The 22,257-nt window shown below is 37.8% G+C and overlaps 3 protein-coding genes across 3 annotated transcripts; 2 read left to right on the top strand and 1 right to left on the bottom strand.

The window, feature by feature from the left end:
• Positions 1-6: 6 nt before the first annotated feature.
• Positions 7-2,799, top strand: LOC120006300 (probable purine permease 5). The gene is made up of 2 exons (XM_038856303.1): positions 7-162; positions 1,473-2,799. Exon 2 carries the CDS (start codon positions 1,481-1,483, stop codon positions 2,537-2,539), a length of 1,059 nt encoding a protein of 352 aa, XP_038712231.1. The 5' UTR covers positions 7-162; positions 1,473-1,480; the 3' UTR covers positions 2,540-2,799.
• Positions 2,800-2,881: 82 nt separating this feature from the next.
• On the bottom strand, positions 2,882-4,973 carry LOC120006301 (eukaryotic translation initiation factor 5A). The gene is made up of 5 exons (XM_038856304.1): positions 4,783-4,973; positions 4,065-4,187; positions 3,907-3,963; positions 3,324-3,398; positions 2,882-3,203 (listed from the first exon to the last, which is right to left on the bottom strand). Exons 1-5 carry the CDS (start codon positions 4,903-4,905, stop codon positions 3,099-3,101), a joined length of 483 nt encoding a protein of 160 aa, XP_038712232.1. The 5' UTR covers positions 4,906-4,973; the 3' UTR covers positions 2,882-3,098.
• Positions 4,974-6,180: 1,207 nt separating this feature from the next.
• LOC120006435 (formin-like protein 13) lies at positions 6,181-18,970 on the top strand. The gene is made up of 19 exons (XM_038856473.1): positions 6,181-6,333; positions 6,428-6,530; positions 7,757-8,457; positions 9,217-9,438; positions 9,519-10,134; positions 10,228-11,095; positions 11,200-11,323; positions 11,825-11,896; positions 12,883-12,981; positions 13,150-13,191; positions 14,094-14,174; positions 14,263-14,313; positions 14,401-14,482; positions 15,530-15,624; positions 16,660-16,731; positions 16,818-16,934; positions 18,221-18,289; positions 18,385-18,451; positions 18,681-18,970. Exons 2-19 carry the CDS (start codon positions 6,458-6,460, stop codon positions 18,857-18,859), a joined length of 3,630 nt encoding a protein of 1,209 aa, XP_038712401.1. The 5' UTR covers positions 6,181-6,333; positions 6,428-6,457; the 3' UTR covers positions 18,860-18,970.
• The last annotated feature ends 3,287 nt before the right edge of the window (positions 18,971-22,257 follow it).

The following is a 22,257-nucleotide window of genomic DNA, read 5'->3' as shown; positions in this document are numbered from 1 at the left end:
CGAACCACACCAACTCTTCAGGCGGATTCCGCAGTCCACCAAGTCACCTACTACCCACCGAGACGACGAAGCCCCTGAAAACAACACAAACGTGATCTGCATGACGAAACCGCCAGTACGTTGCGTTTTACTCTATTTGTAGTCGGTCGCTGCTCGAACCAGGTTTCGGCTTGCTCTCTTCTTTAGCTCTAATTATGACCTTACTTTTTTTCAAATCTAGTTACTCCTGGCCTAATGCAACGTTGATTGATGGTGTTTAGTTTGATTGATGGTGTTTAGTTTGAGTGATGGTCATTTGGGTTTTGCTAATGATTTTGGATGTAATGAAGTAGTTGAGCTAATCTGCAAGGGATCAACTCTTACGATTACAGAGTTGTTCATCTGTAAATATGGTTCAATTTTACTGTTTGGGTTTAAAAGGGGGACAGGATTGAGTTTGAGCCAATAAAAGAGTTTTTAATCATAAATTCGAACCTTTGTATTGTTGAATGGGTGTTTGATTAGTCGACAAGAGTTATTCGCAAGGTGTCCCTTCCTTAGTTTGTGCAAGATGCCCATCCTTTAAAGGAAAGACAGGTTTTGAATGAAGGGATGATAGTATGATACATCGCTTCTGCGGGTAAATATTTGTCGAGGTCAAAGGTTTTTTTTGTTTAGTAACTGAGAATGACACCATAAAAGTCTACTCTTTAAACATTCGATATAGGCATAAACTCGGACTATCAACCCGTGCGCACTGAGCACGTGGCCACAAGAGTATAGTTCCCAAGATCTCCCGAATCCATATAGTTTGACCTTAGAGAGATTTACCAACCATACTATCACCGAAGTTGCCCGATGCTTTAGAAATATATTCCCACCAACTTTGTGTGTTTCTTGGTACTGGCTGATATTTAGGGCAGAGCTGGAAAAGCCTCCAACTTGAAGGCTATGTATGGTGCTGTCTTATGCATTTGTTCATCTGCACCGAGCAAAGGAGCTTAACTTCTAAGAGAGCATATTTTAAGGTAAAATTTTGCTAATACTGAGAGGAGGAGCTAGGTATTGGAGTTATGCTTGTTGTTTGGGATGCCAAAATATATGGAACCATACTACTTTAATTCCATGAAGCGTAGTTGTTGAAGTTTGGGGATTGGTTTGCTTTTATTACATTTTTTCTTGGAGTTTCATTTTCGTGGCTATTCTTTCTTGTCACTAATTGAAAAGAACAAACAAAATTGTGCTTAGAATCAAGGTGCCTTATTAGGAATTAGGTTATGTTCTTATTAGTTGATTTTCTATCCATTATGGTTTTTTTTTTTGTCTTAGATTTCCTCATACAGGTTTTCTACTGTCAAAAGCATAATTAATAGAATTCTCTGTTTTCTATGATCTTTTTTGATTCAATCATTAACGCAACCAGTTCTCTAAATGGTGATCGCGATGTTTATTATTTTGATAGGCTTTTCTCATCACTCTCTTTTCCATTATAGGGTAGTGAATGGAGGAGGGATCACCGCCAAAGCCTTCTGCTTCATTATGGGATAGGGTTCTGAATTGGAAGAGACTGGCTTTTGAAGAATACAAAAGAAAGCCTGCATCTCATTGGATTCTTCTAGGCCTGAGCACTGGGGCTATGCTTGTAGCATTCCCGGCGTCAAGCCTTCTATCTCGTGTATATTACTCCAATGGAGGCACAAGCAAGTGGATTATTTCATGGGTGGCAGTTGCTGGGTGGCCTCTCACTGCTTTAATCTTACTTCCGATGTACATTTTTTGGGGAACGTCTCCTACTCCTTTGAATACTAAGCTCACTCTTTGTTACATAGTTCTCGGTTTCTTAAGTGCTGCTGACAACCTCATGTATGCATATGCCTATGCATACCTCCCAGCATCAACTGCTGCCCTTATTGCAACATCATCCCTGATATTCTCCGCACTATTTGGACGTCTTATCGTGAAGAACAAACTGAATGCTGCGATGATAAATGCTATTGTGGTAATTACGGCAGGTATTATAATTATTGCATTGGATTCAGATTCTGATCGATATGGCAACGTTAGTCAGAATCAGTACGTCATGGGATTTATATGGGATGTTATGGGATCTGCTCTCCACGGGCTCATTTTCGCTCTTTCAGAACTAGTTTTTGTGAAGTTATTGGGGAAAAGATCTTTCCATGTTGTGTTGGAACAACAAGTCATGGTGTCTTTTCTTGCTTTTGTGTTTACAACGATTGGCACAGTCATAAGCAAGGACTTTCAAGGAATGGCTTCTGAAGCCAAAAGTTTTGAAGGTGGCGAGGCTGCATATATCTTGGTACTAATCTGGGGTGCCATTACTTTCCAATTAGGTGTTTTGGGAGGCACTGCTGTGCTCTATTTGGCTTCTACTGTTCTGGCTGGTGTTCTCAATGCAGTGAGGGTACCAATCACAAGCATTGCTGCTGTTATATTGCTTCATGACCCCATGAGTGGCTTCAAGATCTTGTCTTTGGTTATTACCTTCTGGGGATTCAGTACATACATATATGGCAATTCCTTTAAAGCCGCCTCCTGATTTTTTTGGGTGACGTGGAACTCGTCCAGCCATCTATCAAATAATTGGTTCGTAAATTCCGAACCACATAGAAGACCCCACAATCCTCATGGACTAGTTAAGACATGGAACGAGACCCAATATGAGAATATGAGAGATAACGCAAGGTGACACTTCCACATACTCGCTGGATCTCTAGTGAGATAACTATAACATATTTCCTTTCTCCGTGTATTTATCTTGTGCATGGATTGAGAATATAGTAATTCCATTATGCTTCACTATTTATGAGGCACCCATCATGGAACAAAAATATCAAATCCAATGAAATATAAACCCCAAATCACAGGTCAAAAAAGAACATTACAAAGAAGCAACACCATATATAAATTCCATCTTGCCGTAAACACAAGTTCCTTCCAGGAAATTGGCATATCCCAGTTTCTTTTCCGTAACTATACGGAGCTACCGTACTATTGTAATTTATGTTTCGCGCACACAAGGATCGTAAATAAACTCCTCATTGGGAACACAAAGGTTTGTTTTACCATCAGCCATAGCTAATGCAATGGCATCATATTTAATTTTTTGGGCCAATGTCCTTAAGGGCACAGATCTGCTCCTCTCCCATGGCTGACATAACAGTCACCACAAGGTCCTTCCCTTCAGCAAACCCATCTTTAATCTTAGAAACAAAAAGGCAGTAAAATAAGTGATTGCTCTTTGGCTTAAAAACAAACGAGACTGAGAATATCAAGGCCAGCTCCAAAATGACTTATTTCGAACTTCCAAGGAGACAAAATACCTGACTAAGCAGACTATCATCGGTGGGAAGCCTCAGATCATCCTTGGTGTTTCCATTTTCAGTTAAGAGACTCACCTGCAAGACAGTAGACTCCAATCACATGAGATAAAAGCATTTGGAAGAAAGCAATTCGGTGAAACCAAAGTGCAAAATCCATCACTTTGCCAGCTGCAATGGCATCTTAAGTACAAATGACAAATATCAAAGTAAGAATCTTGAGATTCAATTGAAGACAAAATTCCCCACAGAATGCGCATAATTGCACACCAGCTGCTTGAGGTGTGAAATGGCACTTACATCACACGCCTTGGCAGTCTCTCATGAAACTTATAAGTATCTTGCTTTTTATAAATGAAAGAAAATCAAATTCCAGAATGTTTCAAGCAGTTCATCATAATATTCAGGCCAATAATTCATGAGAAAAGCAGCCATGTAAGAGAAAAAAGGTTGCGACCAGGTATGTGCTTTCATGGATATGAAATATAAATTATTGTCGATATTTACCCACTTTTACCGTTAACTCTCAGTCAAACCACATCATTCCCACGCACCACAATTTATTATAAATATAAAACAAACTTACAAAACCATCTTTAGAGATGTCAATAAGCTGATAGTCAGTACGATTGACATGGGGAACCTGTTTAATTACAGATGAAAGTAAAATAAGTGGAACAAGTTAATAAGCACTTTGAAAGAAAGACAACAAAAAAATGAGTAACATAAGAAGAATTGCATTACATCACAATTGTGAGATGAAGGCACAATATCCTCAAGCTTCTTTCCGTTAAAGATATCAATTCCAACAAAGTGGCACTTAGCATGCCCATGCTTGCCTGTCTTTGAAGTGGAAACTTCCACAACCTGTTCAGAAAGATAAATATTTGCAGTTGTTATATTGAGTTCAACTGAAAAATATGCTTAAAGAAAGTGAAGCCTCCAACTATAACAAAATCCTTACGCAGTATTATATACCTTCAACTTCTTTATATACGTACATATCAATAAATCAACACAATTTACAAAGATATACACCCATACGGGACACACTATCTTGTTCCAATATAAGTCAATTGAAGACAAAGCTCATATGGAAACCGATTACTCGTGTCAATTTCCTATTACTGCCAGAAAACCAAAGCGCAGCCAACACATCGTGTGTGCATCTAGTAATTCTCGCACTATTGATACCCAAACCTCCAGCACACACCGATTAAATCACAGGATATAGCATCGAAATCAATGGCCTCCTTTTGTTATAAAACAATACACACTCAAACTCTCTCCCAATCAAAACCAAACAAAACCGAGAAAGTGATTCAAAAATAAATCATCGAAAAATCAAAACAGAACCGTTAAAGATCAGGAGGAGAAGAGAGCACAAACCATCATGGAATTAGCCTCGAAAAAAAAATCATAGAAAAAAACCTAATCAAAACAATGACCAAAAGCAGTGGACCTTGCAGGGGCGATTCTTGATGACGATGTAGGCATTCTTACGAATGGCACCAGCCTGTTGAGGATATGTCTTGGAGGCGCCTGCATCGGCCTTTGACTCGAAGTGGTGCTCCTCGTCGGACATGTTTTCTTCTTCTCTGTCTCTCTTACTCTTACTTCTCTTCTTTTTTTTTCCTGTATCAGTCGTGGAGAAAGAAGAGGAAGATCCATTCGGTGATCACCTCTCTTCAATATCCAGTTCATCACTGATCACGTTCTTAATCTTAACTATGGTTAAAACTCATACAATCCTGGTCGTTGGATTTAGACCGTGAGTTAAGCCTCCCGCTTTCTCTTTTATTCCTCTTTGCAGGAGTTGACAGGTGGAAAAAAGCTATTTTAGTCACATAAACAAAATAAAAACTCATGAAAAAATAATTAAAAAGTGGAGCTATTTATCATTTTATGCTGATATTAAAAAAAAATCAAGTAAAAGATAATTTTCATTTATAAAAATATGCTACAACCTCTGGATAAATTCTCTCTCTAATAGAGAGATAATTTATACTGGATAATCATGTAACTGAATTTTTAAACCATGTAAGTTCGTTGATAAACAACAAGGTGGTAGGTTATTTCATATTTGATTCCTATCAAATACACACATATTAAGCATTTATATACTTACATAAGTTGGCAGGATTGAAATGATGTTATCATTTAATTAGTGCAATTTGAAATTACTATAGGGAAGTAGAAGGCATAATAGTAAGGTATGGTTGGAGGGTCACTTGGAAAGGCATGGTAGATTAGTTGACTTTATAAATGATAACATTATATAGAGCATAACCTGAAAGAATTGTTTCATCCCAATGAATTACAAGACAAAATCAAATCATATTAAATTAAAATCATTAAAACATTTAAAAAAATAAACTTTTATCTTTTACATAAAGGTACTAGTTCACAACTCCTAGATCATAAATTATTTGAGTAATAATAATCCTTACACATTTTTTGTTTGGATAATGATAAATATCTCATTTTGTGACCCCAAAATCAATGTGACATTAAAATAATCATTTGATTAAAAATACATATGTAGGGGCCGTAGGGCATGCTTCACATAAAATATTCCACATGAAACGAGATATTTTGGAGTCTCAAACATTATCTTTTTTGTCCCCGAAAGACAAACTACTATTAAGATAAATTAAAATAAATTAAACCAAAATTTCAAAGCCATATTTTATTATTATTATTATTATTAGTATACTTGCCTTAGCAAAAGAGGGAAAAAGAAGCGGGAAAAAAGGAGATTTTTAATGCTTACATGTCGGATAGTAATGGTTCCACGTCATCACACCATCCCTGTAGCAACTTGATTTATTAGGTTCAGAAACTAACAAACCCATTTGCATCTTTTCAAACAACACTGTTCGAGCAACCCGACAACAAACACCCAAAACCTTCTCGGCTGTCCTTCACTGAAAGCCAAAATTCAAATTAAACCTCGCACGACACTCCTCCATTGCTTCCAAGCTCATATACATCTATGCGTATATCTATCTGCGTACGTATCCGAGTGTTTGCATGGTTATGTTATATGTATATGTGTGCGTATGAGCTAGAAATTGGAGCTTGATGTTTTGTTGTTGTTAATTCAGGGATTTTGCGGGCAGTGAAACCGGCGAGAGATGGCGTTGTTTCGTAAATTGTTTTACAAGAAGCCACCGGATGGTCTTCTTGAGATCTGCGAGCGAGTTTACGGTGCGTTTTATGTTCTCGTCGTTTTATTGTGTACTTTTGAATTCTTCCTGTGAATTTTATCTGATTTGTTAATTTATTCCAACTGGATTTGGATTTCGGGATTTTATTTCCGTGTAAGCAACGGATATGGTGTTTTTGATGGATAACCGGACAGTGGAACTGCGTGAATTCAAATTATTACGTTTCGAGTTGCGCCATTGGTTCTAATTCATGATAATTAAACATTTCAAATGAATGAATGAGTGAATAGTCGGGGGTTCTGTCTGCTTGAATTTTTATGTGGATTTGATCATAATGATCTTCCTAATCATGAAATGAAGGCAGTATAATTAGTGATTTTATTTCCGTGTAAGCAACGGATATGGTGTTTTTGATGGATAACCGGACATTGGAACCGTGTGAATTCAAATTATTACGCTTCGAGTCGCGCTTGGTTCTAATTCATGATAATTAAACAGTTCAAAATGAGTGAGTGAATAGTTGGGGTTCTGTCTGCTTGAATTTTTATGTGGATTTGATCATTATGCTCTTCCTAATCATGAAATGAAGGCAGTGTATTGTAATCTATATCCTTTTTTGGCACTGTACTTCTCCTAGGTGAAAACTAAACCACCAACCTGCTTGATGGTTGTGAAGTTGGATAAAGAATGGAACACTTTAAAATTTACCTGCCAACTTTTTTTCTTTCGTTATCCGAATGAGTGAGAATTTCTTGAAAATGTGTGTACTTACATTGGAAACAGGTTCTGATCTAAATGCAGAACCAGTGTATTTTACATCAGTTTATAATTGAGATATTGCTTCAACCATGGGGCCTTCGAAAAATTCAATTGCCAACAGCCATGAAACTAGGAAATTTTTTTCTGTTATTGACATTTTGTATTCATTTGTGTACCATGATTACTCTTGGAAACTATATGGGGCTGTGATACCGAATGTATCTTCTATATATGGAGAAGTTAATCCCCTTGTTCAAAATATATGCATTTTAAAATATGCGCACTTAGGATGATTATGCAACAATACTTCTAACTTAAAATATATGCACATTAAATCCTCTACAGCCAATCTCCCAGTGGCTTGGAAGAAGTAACGTTCAAAGACTTTCAACTCATGTTGACATTTGAGATCATGACTTAAAACATCAGTTAAATTCTCATTTTGTGAATGCTTGCAAGTAACCTTAGACCCTGTGACTGACAGTTATGTACTTTCTGTATTTGTAGCTTTTGATTGTTGCTTCACTACTGATGGATGGGAAGAAGAAAATTACAAAGATTATATTGGAGGAATAGTTGGTCAACTTAAAGAACACTTGCCAGATGCTTCATTTTTAGTGTTCAATTTCCGTGAGGGTGAGACACGAAGTGAGCTGGCAGATATCTTGTCTGAATACGATATGACCATAATGGATTACCCCCGGCACTACGAGGGTTGTCCCTTGCTCACAATGGAGATGCTCCATCATTTCCTAAGATCATGTGAAAGTTGGCTCTCACTCGGGCAGCATAATGTTCTAATAATGCATTGTGAGAGGGGTGGATGGCCAATTTTGGCATTCATGCTTGCAGCACTCTTGATTTACAGGAGGCTGTACAGTGGGGAGCATAAGACCTTGGACATGATCTACAGGCAGGCTCCCCGTGAGCTTTTGCAGTTGCTGTCACCATTGAATCCTATTCCGTCGCAACTGAGGTATCTAAAGTATGTCTCAAGGAGAAATGTGGCCTCCGAATGGCCTCCATTGGATCGAGCGCTCACGTTGGACTGTATCATTTTAAGATTTATTCCTAATTTTGATGGAGAGGGTGGCTGCCGACCACTATTCCGTATATATGGACAAGATCCTTTTCTTGTTTCAGATAAAACTACCAAAGTGTTATACTCGACTCCAAAGAGAAGCAAAGCTGTCCGCACTTATAAGCAGGTAATTTTGTATAATCTCAATGTCATGTTTTGTTTATGTTCTTATATTCTCCATGTCATGTTTTGTTTACATTCTTTTTAAGGAAAACTTTCATAATTTATTTTCTAAAAAAAAAAGAAAAAGGAAAGGAACTTTCATAATTTATCCTGAGAACCATTCATCAAGAAGCTTTTTTATCCATTTAACTTTTTCTAGTTCCTGAATAAGATTTTTACTTTTATTTTGCTCTCATTCAAGAGAATGATATTTACTCTGTGTCAGTTAGGAAGATGCATATGATTCTTCTTGTGCTTTCCATTTTTCTTGTGGGTTGCCTATGGTTCATTTACAGAATGAGAATTGGGAAGAATCAATTAGGAAGAACATCAAGATTACAGTCAGAAGTCACCTGCTTCTAAGTTTTGCTGCAACCATCTGTATGACTGTGCAAGGGGGCACAATCAATTTGAGGGGTTATGTAGCAAAACTGAAGTCGTGTCTTAGATGGTTCAGCTTTATTTGGACTTCGGGATCAGGAGTTAGTAAGATCGAGTCTGTTGCATTTGATCTTGATCCTTGGATGGCAAATTTTGCTGATAATAGATGCTTTCATTACTTAGTGATTCAATATATTTATTTCTGTTGTGAAAGTTCAGTTTTTCTTCTTCTTCTTATTTTTTTTCCTTCCCTTTTTTGCATGTATTTTTTGATCTAGCAGCTACTGTCTGATCCAATGTTTGAACTTTAGGTTTTTCTAAATGTGTTATCTGTTTCTTGTAGGCAGAATGTGAATTAGCTAAATTTGACATCAATTGCCATATCCAAGGTGATGTTGTGCTCGAGTGTATCAGCTTAAATGATGACATGGAACGAGAAGAGATGATGTTTCGAGTCATGTTCAATACAGCCTTCATTAGGTCTAACATCTTAATCCTTAACCGTGATGAGATAGACATGCTGTGGGATACCAAGGATCAATTTTCAAAGGTCTTCAGGACAGAGGTATGACAGGAGCATTTGATAGCAAAGCTATTTAGTGGTACTTTTTTTTTTCTAATTTATGGTATCTTCTTTGGATGAAGATTCTATTCTCAGAAATGGATGCTGCTGCTGCGGTTCTTGCATTTGATTTTTCCCACTTTGAGGACGAGGGCCTTCCGGTGGAAGCATTTGCTAAAGTTCATGAGATCTTTAATTATGTTGACTGGTTAGATCCCAAGGCAGATGCTGCACTTAATGTGCTCCAGCACATAGGAGCAGCAAATATTGTTCAAGAAATATCAGAAGCTGATTCTCGTCAGAGCTTTGAAATGGGCCTGTTACTAAGTCCTAGGAGGAGAGGGGACAACAAGAAGCATGGCAGAAGGAGCTCCCTGTCCTCGCTTCAAATGATTCAGGCTGTCTCTTCACTAAAATCATCTTCAGACGCAGATGCAAGGAAAGAGGCTGACTCGATGGCTAGTACCGAGATCTCTAATCAGATAACTGCTTCTCAAGCTGTGTTCGATCCAGTTGTGGAATCCAAAATTGCCTCAATTGCTCCATCAACACCTCCTCTGGTGCAACCTCCCAAGACTTCTTCCACGAAACTTCTTACTCCTCCGCCGCCACCACCTCCTCCTACACCACCTTCTCATTCTTTGACTTTGGATCCAACTCCTGCTGCCAAAGAGACTGAGAGCTCTTCGGAGGACAGAGGTAGAATTTCTTTAGCTGGTTCATCTACTACACTTGAGACTCGATTTTTTGGTATAATTTTTAATTGTTCACCTGATTCTCATTTCTTTTCAGCTTCTTCTGTTGCTTCATCTAATCCACCAACTACCATTCAACCTTCCCCAGCACACCCTCCTCCTCCACCACCACCTTTGAACGAGAATCAATCTATTAGGGTTGGACCTCCTCCATCCCCTCCACCACCGCCACCTTTGAACGATAATCCATCTATTAAAGCTGGACCTCCTCCACCACTTCCTCCTCCAATGCCACCTTTGAACAAGAATACATCTATTAGAGCTGGACCTCCTCCACCACCGCCACGTTTGAGCGAGAATACATCAATTAAAGCTGGACCTCCTCCACCCTCTCCCCCTTCACCACCTCCTTTGAACAAGAATCCATCTATTAGAGCTGGACCTGTTCCTTCCCCTTCCCCGCCACCTTTGAATGAGAATCCATCTATGAGAGCTGGACCTCCCCCTCCCCCTCCCATAACACCTTGTTTTAAGCATAATCCAACTGCTAGTGTTATGCCTCCATCGATGCTACCTCTTAGTGGGGATCTGGCTATTAGAGCTGGACCTCCTCCACCTCCACCCCCTCCTTTTAGCTCTGGGAAACCTTCTGCACCACCACCACCTCCACTTGAGTCGAGACCATCATCGAATTCATCTCGTGTCCCTTCTGTGCCGCCGCCTCCTGTTCCTACCAAAGGGATTTCAAGCAAAGATGTTCGATCACCATCTCCTGCACCACCGTCCATGCCACCATCTGCGCCTCTGCTTAGTTCTTCTGCTAGTGCAAAGGGACGTTTGTCCCGGACATTAAATTCAAGGACTAGTCAAGCCAAGAAACTGAAGCCATTGCATTGGTTGAAGTTATCAAGAGCTGCGCAAGGAAGCTTGTGGGCCGAGGAACAGAAGTCCGGTGAAGCTTCCAAGTATGATTCTTTTGCTTCAAAAGAGGTTCCTCATATGTTGAGCTAGGTTCTTCAGCGTACTCTTAGCTTTCACTAGATATCTTGGTTGCTTTCTCTCCATTCAGGGCCCCAGAAATTGACATGTCAGAGCTTGAGAGTCTTTTCTCAGCAGCAGTTCCAAATTCAGATTGTGGTGGGAAATCAAGTTTGCGAACGTCACATGCACCTAAATCCGACAGAGTGCAACTGGTAATCTTAATTTTCTCTTAAAAAAAAGATTTATGTTTGCTGCGTAAAGTTGACAAGGTTGAAGTTTTATACATCTACTTTCAGCCTTCACTATTATCATGTCACTATCACTGTGTTTTAGGGCGTATGTAAGGTCTGGATTTCAAATCCCTTTGTTTGGAATACAATTTGGTAGATAACTCTTAAAAGAGTACCATAAACGAACTTGAGTGATTATTTCAGTTTCTTTATACCTCTTTGATTTGTTTCTTAGTAATTATTATTTTTCCTTAGGTTTCACATAAGCCACGTTGGTAAGATTTTTGTCAAGTGAACTAAATGTTTATGTGGAAAAGCGGGAGTGAAAGTCTTGGCCCATCGGAAGAGTGATGACTGTCACAGATGAGCTTGATTATACAGAACTTAGTCTAGTATAGATATACTTATATCAGCATTGACACTGATTATTTATTAGTGTTGCATTGTTGACGAGATCTTAAAGATATTATTTGATTCCCGCAGATTGACCACAGGCGAGCATATAATTGTGAAATAATGCTTTCAAAAGTGAAAGTTCCATTGCATGAATTAATGGTGAGTTGATTTTATTATTCACATCTAATGTTATTCTTCTATATCAGCCTTCATCCCAGTTTGAGTCCTGGGGGCTTCCTCAATTCTTAAGACATATGTGGTCCACATCAGACTTTCAAGATCCTTTTGGTGCTCCTTGATTTGAGAATTAGAGTGGTGGGGTGGGGTCTTTCTAATTTCATTTTCATGTGTATAAATTAGTGGATTGCAGCTGCATATTCTTGAATCCTGAAATTTAGACAGTTGCGCCTTAGTACCCATATAGAATTAGAAGAATTATAATCGGATCTTGCATTCCTTGGGGCCAATTAATAGCCATGAGGTTTTCTTGAAACTGATCTTATTGAATTGAAGAAGATTTGTTTTCTTGTATATAGTCTAAAATTGTGGAAGTTCAATATGAAGGTATTTTTTAATGATAGAAGTAATTTACAAATAAATGTACCAATTAGAGCTGCCCATTTACAAAAAGGTGAGAATTAATCGTATATAGGAGCTCTAGCATCATATAATTGTTTGCAATGAAGCTTCTCAATCAAAAGGACATAATTTTTTAAGCTCTATACCTTGCAATTCAAAGAGGTGATCTTTCCCCTCAAAACTTCTCTTGTACTTTTTGTCGGTTTCTCTCTATCTGATCTAACAACTCAAAGAACTTGTAGACGCCACTTTTCTGCCTAATTTTCAGTGAATCTAAGAATAACATGTATATTCTCATTGGTAATCGAGAAAAGTAACTGAAAATGAAATAGAAGCAACAACATTCCGATTTGTTATTCTAAATGTCAGACTTTGCTCTGTAAATAGAGGTTGGATTGTGCCGAAAATTTAACAGATTATTTGCAAGATTAGATGATTCTTATTCTTACAAAGGACGTGCTCATTGCATAATTTTTTTTGTTGGAATATAACTGGTCACTCCAGCATCAATTTATTTCGAGCTATTTTCTGATTTCTGTACTTATGTTACTGTGGACCATTGATAGAGTTCAGTGCTTGTTCTGGAGGATTCAGCGTTAGATGTTGATCAGGTTGACAATCTCATAAAATTTTGCCCAACAAAAGAGGAGATGGAACTGCTTAAGGTTAGGTGAACATTGCATTAATTGTTCCTTTGAGTTCATCATTGGAACCTTAAGCTCAATATTTTTTCTGATTATCAAATATTTGTTTATCCAGAAAGTTGGGTACCAGAAGCGGACGAAGTCTTTCTTCTTGAGTTATAATCATGTTTTTTTTTTTACTACTTTCAGGGCTATACAGGAGATAAGGAAAAGTTGGGAAAATGTGAACAGGTGTGTTGGCTTTGTTTTAATTCATTTGATTTTCAAGTTCTGTTTTCGGAGGATGTGAGATTATTGATCTTCATCTCCATTGCATGCACATGGGTGCCTTTTCAAAACTTAATGGCTGCTTCATTAGATGGAACCTATGATGGGTAATTAAAATATTCCAAAGGAAAAACATACAGGAATTTATTGTGAAATTGGGTAGTTTTGCCACGTTTACATATAGGATTCTGCACTGTACTTCTACAAAAAAAAAATCGCAGCAAATAGAAAGAGTTTCCAAAAGGAATAATGGGCGTAAGTTCGATCCAGCAATATTGCGGAATTCAGTTTACTATTTTAAATCTATATGAAATGGATTTAGAATTTTTTTCTCTGACCAGTTACAAACAATAATTTTCGTTTGATGTTATACAAAGAGTTTTTGACTATGAGTCCATCTAGATGGACTTATGTTGGCGGTGTTTGTGTTGCAGTTAAAAACATCAGTTATGCTCCACATTATTGTGGTGGTTTGATTTTTGTATTTGACTTAAAACTATCCATCGCTATTTAACTATCATGGTTCCTCACTTCTTAGAAAAATTGATGATAAAAAATAAAATAAAAAACTGCCACAAGGTTTCATTGGAATGATTAATTGTGAAACAAAATCCTGCTAATCCCCCGTCCTGTTTTCCTTTGGTGAAAAAGGTGTCGTGAAGTAATTTTTATTGTTCTCCATCCATGTGCTGATGTGCATACCCTTTTTTCTGAACAATTTTTGGGTGATTTCAGTTCTTACAAAGTAGAATATCCATGAACTCTGTTTAGTTAAAATGTAAAAGCTTCATGATATAGAGATATAGCTTAAGCCACCTTTGCTTTTGGCATCAGAATAGTCAAAATCGTTTTCAATTTTTCTGCAGTTTTTCTTGGAGTTGATGAAAGTACCCAGAGTAGAATCCAAGCTCAGAGTTTTCTCATTTAAGATGCAGTTTCATTCCCAGGTTGGAATAGTGTATCCAATGAACTGCTTTCTCATTATTCCGGCTTTGTTTAACTTTAATCTTTCTGTTTCTTTAATCTTCTTTTTAGGTTCGTGACCTTAGAAATAGCCTGAATATCGTAAACTCTGCAGCAGAGGAGGCAAGTTATCATCTTATGATCATTGTTTTTCTGGAGTGACCTAGACATCACGTTTGACGCTTATCTTCTTTCTGATGCTTTGGTCAGATAAAGAACTCTGCCAAATTGAAGAGAGTCATGCAGACAATACTTTCGCTAGGAAATGCTTTGAACCAGGGAACTGCTAGGGGTGAGTCACTGTTGATTTGGTGAGATAGCATGTTTAAGTTCATCAACTATTATTTTATAATATGCAAAACTTGTCAGTATTTTTCACTCTCCATTGGAATGTGGAGTCAATAGTGATGCCAGTTATGAAATATCTGTTCTGCACCTCTGCTAAGGCCCCTCAGGCTCTGGTTCCAGTACTCTGTATGAGCAACTTTGGAAATCTTGATCACATTAACTAATTAGTTTAGGTGATTCAGCATGTGCTAAAATGTTTATTGACATCTATTCGGTGTCATGTGCAGTTTTTCAACTTGGTCTATGAAGTGATGGATTATGTTGATAAAATTTATTTCTGCATATTGTCTGGTACCAAAAACCTAAAAAAGCGAACCACAAGGGAGCCATGTTAACCTAAATATGTCAACATGATGAGGCTTTGAAATCTATCATGTCAACCTCCTTGCATAATTGTCATTTCGAGCATATGTTAGTTATGTTTCTTTATTATGTTTTCCGATGACATGTTGCTGAGAATGATGCCAATTGAACTTATTTTCAGTTGTACTTTTCCATCGTGCCTGTTGCCATCAACTCAACAAAGTGTATATTATCACTGTCAAACTTTAGGATTTTCCATGTTTTTTTTTGGGTTGATTGAGCAACAATAATAATTGGCATGTCACTTTTGAAATTACTTTGTCGCATGAATTGATAGCTCTCTCTCTCTCTCTTTCAATAACTAAATGAAGTCCTACTCTACTCTTAGCCGTCCTTTGACTGCAGACAATCTAACCTAAGACTGCTTGAAACCTTTTTGCTTATCACTTTGCAGTCTGAAGGAACTGGGTTTGGCCTGCTATGTTAACATGATTGTTTTCATAAGCTGTGAGCTGTAGCATTTCAGTCTGCATTTCAACATTAGCCAGTACCCTATCGGATACTCTTGATATCCCTTTTATGATTCTTTTTCATTTCATGCTCAGGCCTGTGTTAGATGTGTAGTTGGTTTGTTCTCGACTGGCTTTCTTGTTCCTTTTAGTTTCCAAAATTCATTTTCTTGTTTTAGGCTCTGCTATTGGATTTAGGCTGGATAGCCTTCTTAAACTCACTGAGACTCGAGCACGGGACAATAAGATGACTCTCATGCATTATCTTTGTAAGGTACGACTTCACAATTCTCCTTCTGGTGATTGCTAATTAGATTAATGAATGCAACATCAATATTAAGATTTTTACCGCTTTGATATGCTTATGAAGAAATAACAGTCATATTACAAGAAAATGTAGTTTTCCTTCAACAATTTCTTTTAATCCATGAATACTGACTAAATAGAGGCTGCCATATTAAGTTTAGGGGTTAGGGTCTTGGATTTTGTGCATTTTTATACAAATCGTGGGTTAATCATTTAGCATACAATAGTTGCAGTCTTGTCTTCATATTAAAATGGAGTGTAAAACTAGTTTGATTTGTAGATACAAACATTAGTAAACCAGAAAGCTGATCAAGATGGTTAGATGTTTTGTTCACATTTGGCGATAAGCCGATAACTGTTAGTGCGATTGTGCGAAGGGCGATTGATATTCCTGGCTGGAAAGCTTGATGCCGACTGCTTTCTTGCCAGTTAAGAATTCTTGAAGTTCTTTAAATTTGGCCTGTTTTAGTCATAGCAGCTGCGTCGTATTCAAGAAAAATGAAATAGGAAAACGAGTTTATGGAGTTACGATGGATAAGATGCCAAGGGTGCTGTAAGATTTGTTATTCTAAATGTTACACTTCATAAAATATTGAACTAAGAACCTGAACTTCACGCATTAAACCCTGATATAATATGTCATCTTCTCTCAAATTCTCAGTACTAATATCTGGCCGCATATTGGTCTCAGGATGCATGAAATGCTAAACTCTGCTTGTATTTCTGTTTCTTGGATTGATGTGTTCTCATCAGTTTCTTCCTTAAGCGCGATGTCTGTTAGTGTTAGTTTTCTTTGTCACACTCCATTTCACTAGTGAGGCCATGAACACTCTTGTTTGTCCGAAATACATGTTTGAAGATATGTCTGCAGTCTGCAAACTTTTATCTGTGGAGTTTGAGTCTGTGGACCATGGGTCTTGGTGCTGCTAGCTATCTGTTACTGGCAAGTCATTAACATTGTATTTATAGTTGGCCATACTCTTCATTTCTTGATAAATTGTAGGTTATTGCTGACAAACTGCCAGAACTTCTAGATTTCTCAAAAGACCTCACCAGTTTGGAACCTTCATCAAAGGTACTCTGTTTTCTTAACGTGCAAGTTGCTCTGTGCGTTATTATATTAAATTTGGCCTCATTAATGTTTCTTTTTATTCCATGTAGATACAACTGAAATTTTTGGCAGAGGAAATGCAAGCCATAAGCAAAGGATTAGAAAAAGTGGTGCAAGAATTGTCCACCTCTGAGAATGATGGGCCCATATCAGAAAACTTCAGTAAGGTATGCTAAGCGTATTAATGATGTTGACATCTTCTTCATGCATATTAGTTGCGTGTTTTGGTAACTGTCACTGCAGAGATGCTTTGCTATATTTTTCAGACCTCATTGTTCCTCATTTTCATGGGTTTTGTGTCTGAACTTATTATGCTGCTAGAATCACTTGATCAACCTACCTACCCAAAGAGTAGGGATTTCACAGGTTTGGTTAGGATATAGTTTTATGTCAACTTAGTCAACCCTACACAAACAACTAATTGACCCATTGAAGAATAACAAGTATGGAAATTTTTTGAAACGAGTCGACTTGAAATACCAACATGATGGATTTAATAAGGAATTACATATCTGTACATGTGCATAACGTGTGAATGCACACTTGTCTATAACTTTTCTTGTGCTTATAATTCTTGTTTATGATTTTTGGTCATGATGCTTTTACAGGCTCTGAGCTGTATGGATTTTTTTTTTTATTTGAGACAGGTGTATTGGCTGTGATATATGCATCATCATCTGAGTGTGACATATGTATGTTGATAAAATTGGACATAATGGTAATGGTTAAATAATCTGATCCATTTAAGTATTTGTCTCGAACTGTTCCTTCTGGTAGATATAACATGTATTCCAAAATAGATATGATTGATCCAGTAAATTCAGTCCTATTTAATTACAATTATGAAAAACTGCTCCTCCACCTGGTCCAATGCTCTTTCTAATCAGTAGGAGGCTATCAAAGTACAAATTTGTGTCATAGCAGTTGGTTGGGGTCACTCAATGGGGTCCCACGGCAATGCAATTTTGGAAGGAGGTGCATCTGGTTGAGGACTGACATTTGTCGGCTCACCCATGCATGCGCTTGTCTGTGTTAGAAAAGAAGAGGATATGAGAGTTTTAGCACTTCGAGTTAGATTAATTAGTCAATATGAGGGATTAATGGCAAACATATGCTTTTAGTCATGATGATAGAGTGAAGGGAATGAAAACTGAAGCTGACTATCGTGGTAGCATGTATGAAGGATATAATGACAGACTCAAATTTCACTTATCTTTAGAAGATGGTGAAGCAAGAGCTTAATTTCTTTAAGAATTAAGTAAAGGCTTCAGAGTCAAGGTGAAGATTAAATTTTGGATATTGAATTGAGGGGAACTTGTAGCCGCATTAGTACAATGGATGTCTTGATGAAAGGTGTGACTGTGCTTGTTTGTATGCTTCCATGATGCATGTTATGTGCTTACGCCATGTGTTCACCATTTGTAAAACTTACGGCCTGTTTTCTGTTGTTAAGGCTTTAAAGGAATTCCTTCACTTTGCTGAAGCTGAAGTAAGGACCTTGGCTTCACTGTATTCTGTGGTGGTATGTCCCGGTTTTCTGCTTGAAGATATTCATTATGCTTCTATAGTTTTCATCATGTGAGATCATTATTTAAACTTGGCCGTGATCTTTTCCAGGGTAGAAATGTAGATGCATTGATTGTCTACTTTGGGGAAGATCCAGCTCGCTGTACCTTTGAACAAGGTATTTGTTACTTACTATAAATTCGGATAAAAAGGATTGTTATCATGTACTATTTAGATGAGAGATGATGATGATGATGAGGTTTTGTTTTAGCCTAATTATCAGTAGAATAGGAGATAGCATGCTAGAGCTGCGAGCTTGCAGCGTGAGTGGACAGAATGGGTCTCCCTTTAACCTCTTCCTTTAATGCCTGCTACTTTCTGATATTTTATGACCTAAATTGCTGCAGCTATTTCCACTCTGCTTAATTTTGTGAGAATGTTCGTGAAAGCCCACGAGGACAACTGCAAGCAGCTTGAGTTAGAGATGAAGAAATCAGCAGAAAGTGATAGGATGAAGACTGGTGCTTCACATAAGGAGTCCGAACGCTTGTTACATACTCAAATCCAGAGTAGCAACGTAAAATGATCAAAGAGACACAAAATGTATCCCCTTGTCTGGATAAAAAAAACGAAAATTTTGCGGAACAGCCAAAATTAGTGAGATAAAGTATGAAGGATCTTGTTGGTGTTGGGAGAAGAAGGTAAATTCGGAGTAGAGATCAAATCTGACATAATTCAGCATAACATGAAACTAATGACAAAGGTCATAAGTTCAATTCATGGGAATAACCTCTCCACCTATTCTGACAAGGTTGAATTTAGCTTCCAAAAGGTCAGCCGCATTTAACCTATACCCCTTTTACCTGTCTTATGCTAGATAAACCAGTTTCTACTTTTTGAGCAATTATTCCTTTTTTAAATATTTTTTCGCCTTTTTTTGCATTATCAATTTGAGTAATTCCTCTTTTTGCAGCAATTGGGGGTCAGCGCCATTCTTTTTTTTCCTTCATTATATTACTTGTAAGTTGTAAATAGTTGACAGAATAAATATATCGGTCGCAAGTAATTTTACAGACCTTTTGGTATTAGATTTTTTTTTTCCCCTTGAACTTCTGTTCCATTAACTTTGATATATCTCTCAATAAGTTCCAAGATTAGATTTAAATTACTTCTTCAGTTTTCAAAATTGGATTGTATATTAATTAACCTGTCATGTATCGTAAACTCAGACAGCAAAATTTTTTAGAAAGATGTTAACGTACTTCGCTCATTATGCTCTATATGGAAACTTGTGTAGGTAACATGATGGACATTAGCTATAAAAGTAAAATACTCGTTTTCATTGTGCATATATTGCAGGATGTTCAACGCCATTAGATTTAGCTTGTAAACATGTTACAATGGAAGACATAAGTGTTGGAGAGAAGAGACTTAACATAGATCAAAACGTCTTCAAAGACCGTGTCATTTTTGCGAACAATTTTAGTTTGTAAGAACCCATATTTATACCATCTTTTGGCACAATATACGCCTATATGGACATTCAGAGTATGGAGCAAAGATCGGATGTCAAGTCTTTCCTCTCCAACATTATGTCTGACATGATAACCAAATCTAACGGCGTTGAATATCCTTGAGGAATATGTCTGCTCACCAAAAACGAGTCAAGGTACTTTTATAACTAGCGTCCATCACGTTCCCAACACATTAGGCAAATTTGGAGTACATATGATTCAACAGAAGCTCACTATCAGGTCCAACTCCGACACTACCAAAAAAAATCTGTATCCTTAGTACCACACCAAACAGAACCCTTGACAGAACTACGTTGCCCAATTTGACATCATCTTATGTATTGAGCGAGATTTTTTAAAATTGCAATGGTTCCTTGATATGGCAATCCCCGATTACCATACCATCTTGAAATATGACACAAATTTGATTCAAAAGGAGCTTCTTTATTGTTTTTGCAAATGTGAGACAAGTAAAGTTTTAGGAACTTACGTGGAGGATTTGGAAGTATAACCACTTCCAGTGTCCATCACAGCTAGTTGAGGAACTTGTGGCTGTCCTAAAAAAAATTCCACCAGAAATGAAGATGGTTGAGGATCAACAATAAAAAGGTGATTCCGGAGATTATCAGCAAAAAATAAATATCTGCTACCCCCTTCATTGCAGAGGCAATTCTCCAATGAATCTTGAAATTAAGTAGTGCAAGTTAGAAATTACCATCTCATAGCTTGTAGCATTGTTGCTTTGAGCAAGCAAGGAGTGACTGTGGATATGTGGTACAGAAAATCTTCTTGGTTGGTAGCGATGGCTATTGTGGACAGGGCCAATGATAGAAGAGTAATAACATTAATATAACAAGCAGATTCATGAGAAAAGACAAGATGTATACTTACAGAGAGATAAGGGGAGATCAATGTGGAGTGATTTGTGAGAATAAGTGATGGCTATTGTATATAGTGTTTGCAGCCAAGTCTCATTGGAGGAGCGTGAGACTAACGAGAGCCCCCGCTGGGGGCGATAGCAATAGCTGGTTGCCAAGGCGCCACTTGTGCTCTGCTCTGCCCCGCGGATCTGGCGAACAGGGTAGGCAATAAGACCAACCAAACCATATGTAACATTCCATAAATATGACCAAGCTAACCATTCCATGCCATGAGTACGACTAAACTAACCATTCCACGCAATGAGTATGGCCAAGCTAACCATTCCACGCTATGAGTATGAGTATGATCAAGCTATATACCTATACAGTAGGAATGGACTAGGAGTCTAGGAGCATCCGAAGAAGGATCAGCCGAGGCGTCTGTAGCAGTATCCAATCTTCTTATGAATAGTCAGATAAAGGAATCGGACACTCTTGTTAGGAAAAAGAAGAAATCACACGTAAATATCATTATACAGCAAAGAAGATGAAGATCTAACACTTACGACAATGATTCATTGACCTTCATGAGGAGTCTACATATATTTCCCTTGCCTATCTTTCAGTCCTACTCAAGCAGTGTCCACCAGAATCTCGGATCCCATGATTAGCTGCCATGGGAGTATCGTTCCTGCTACAAAAATCACTTTCACATAGCGAAATCAACACCAGTAAAACCAAAATTATAGCCGTGACGGTGTGAGCGATCGATTCGTCTCACCGAGAAGACATATTGAGAGGAGCTGCGTGAGAGAACAGATCTCCGATTTCGTCCAAGATTTGGTTTGTGCAAGAGAAGGAAATCAGTAATGAAATCAACACCAGTAAAACCAAAATTATAGCCGTTACGGTGTGAGCAATCGAATCGACATATATTTCCTTACCTGTCTTTCGCTCCTAATCAAACAGTATCCACTCGAATCTCGGACACCAAGATTAGCTGCCTACAACAATCAACACCAGCCGTGACGGTGTGAGCGATCGATTAATCTCACCGAGAAGACATATTGATTCCGTCCAAGAGATGAGCTGCGTGAGAGAGCAGATCCCCGATTTCGTCCGAGATTTGTTTTGTGCAATAGAAGGAAACCAGTTTGAAAAGGCGGCAAAGAAGAGTTGCGTTTTGAAATTTGGTGTGTGACAGCTGCCCGCGCCAACATGTATGCGTAGTTGTGTCCACTGTACATGAATGAAATAACAACGATCACCCCTAAATTATTTGAAAATTTCATTTTCTCCCCTTAATTTCTGAAACACCGCCCAAAACTTTCGTTAAGAGGCAAACACCGCCCCTTCAGTTGCCAATTGCCGTTAAACTTGACAGAACATGTCTCGTGGGTCCACGTGACAAACTAATTCTAATTAAAAACATTATTAACGTAAATTACTTCTTTTAAAGATCACGGACCTAAACGGAATTCGTTGGGCTCCATTTGGTTTATTTTAAGTTTTTTTAGGAAAATGTCATCTTTTCGTTTTGTATTTTCAAACTTTTTTCAAGTGATTTCTTATTTTCTGAATTTTCTAAAATAAGAATCAAACATGTGTTG

This window comes from Tripterygium wilfordii, chromosome 9 (genome assembly GCF_013401445.1).
Source record: "Tripterygium wilfordii isolate XIE 37 chromosome 9, ASM1340144v1, whole genome shotgun sequence".
In the NCBI taxonomy this organism is placed as follows: Eukaryota; Viridiplantae; Streptophyta; class Magnoliopsida; order Celastrales; family Celastraceae; genus Tripterygium; species Tripterygium wilfordii.
Note: the sequence above shows the minus strand (reverse complement) of the source record. Positions and strands in the feature narration are given on the sequence as shown.

What these genes read in the sequence shown, in the direction of transcription:
- LOC120006300 (XM_038856303.1), top strand. Translation starts at nt 1,481, where the DNA reads ATGGAGGAGGGATCACCGCCAAAGCCTTCTGCTTCATTATGGGATAGG.
- LOC120006301 (XM_038856304.1), bottom strand. Translation starts at nt 4,905, where the DNA reads ATGTCCGACGAGGAGCACCACTTCGAGTCAAAGGCCGATGCAGGCGCC. An exon ending in TCAAGAATCGCCCCTGCAAG is followed by an intron (nt 4,188 to 4,782) that starts GTCCACTGCTTT and finishes CTTTCTGAACAG; the next exon opens with GTTGTGGAAGTTTCCACTTC. An exon ending in CTTCATCTCACAATTGTGAT is followed by an intron (nt 3,964 to 4,064) that starts GTAATGCAATTC and finishes GTAATTAAACAG; the next exon opens with GTTCCCCATGTCAATCGTAC.
- LOC120006435 (XM_038856473.1), top strand. Translation starts at nt 6,458, where the DNA reads ATGGCGTTGTTTCGTAAATTGTTTTACAAGAAGCCACCGGATGGTCTT. An exon ending in TTCCATTGCATGAATTAATG is followed by an intron (nt 11,897 to 12,882) that starts GTGAGTTGATTT and finishes GACCATTGATAG; the next exon opens with AGTTCAGTGCTTGTTCTGGA. An exon ending in AGTTGGGAAAATGTGAACAG is followed by an intron (nt 13,192 to 14,093) that starts GTGTGTTGGCTT and finishes ATTTTTCTGCAG; the next exon opens with TTTTTCTTGGAGTTGATGAA.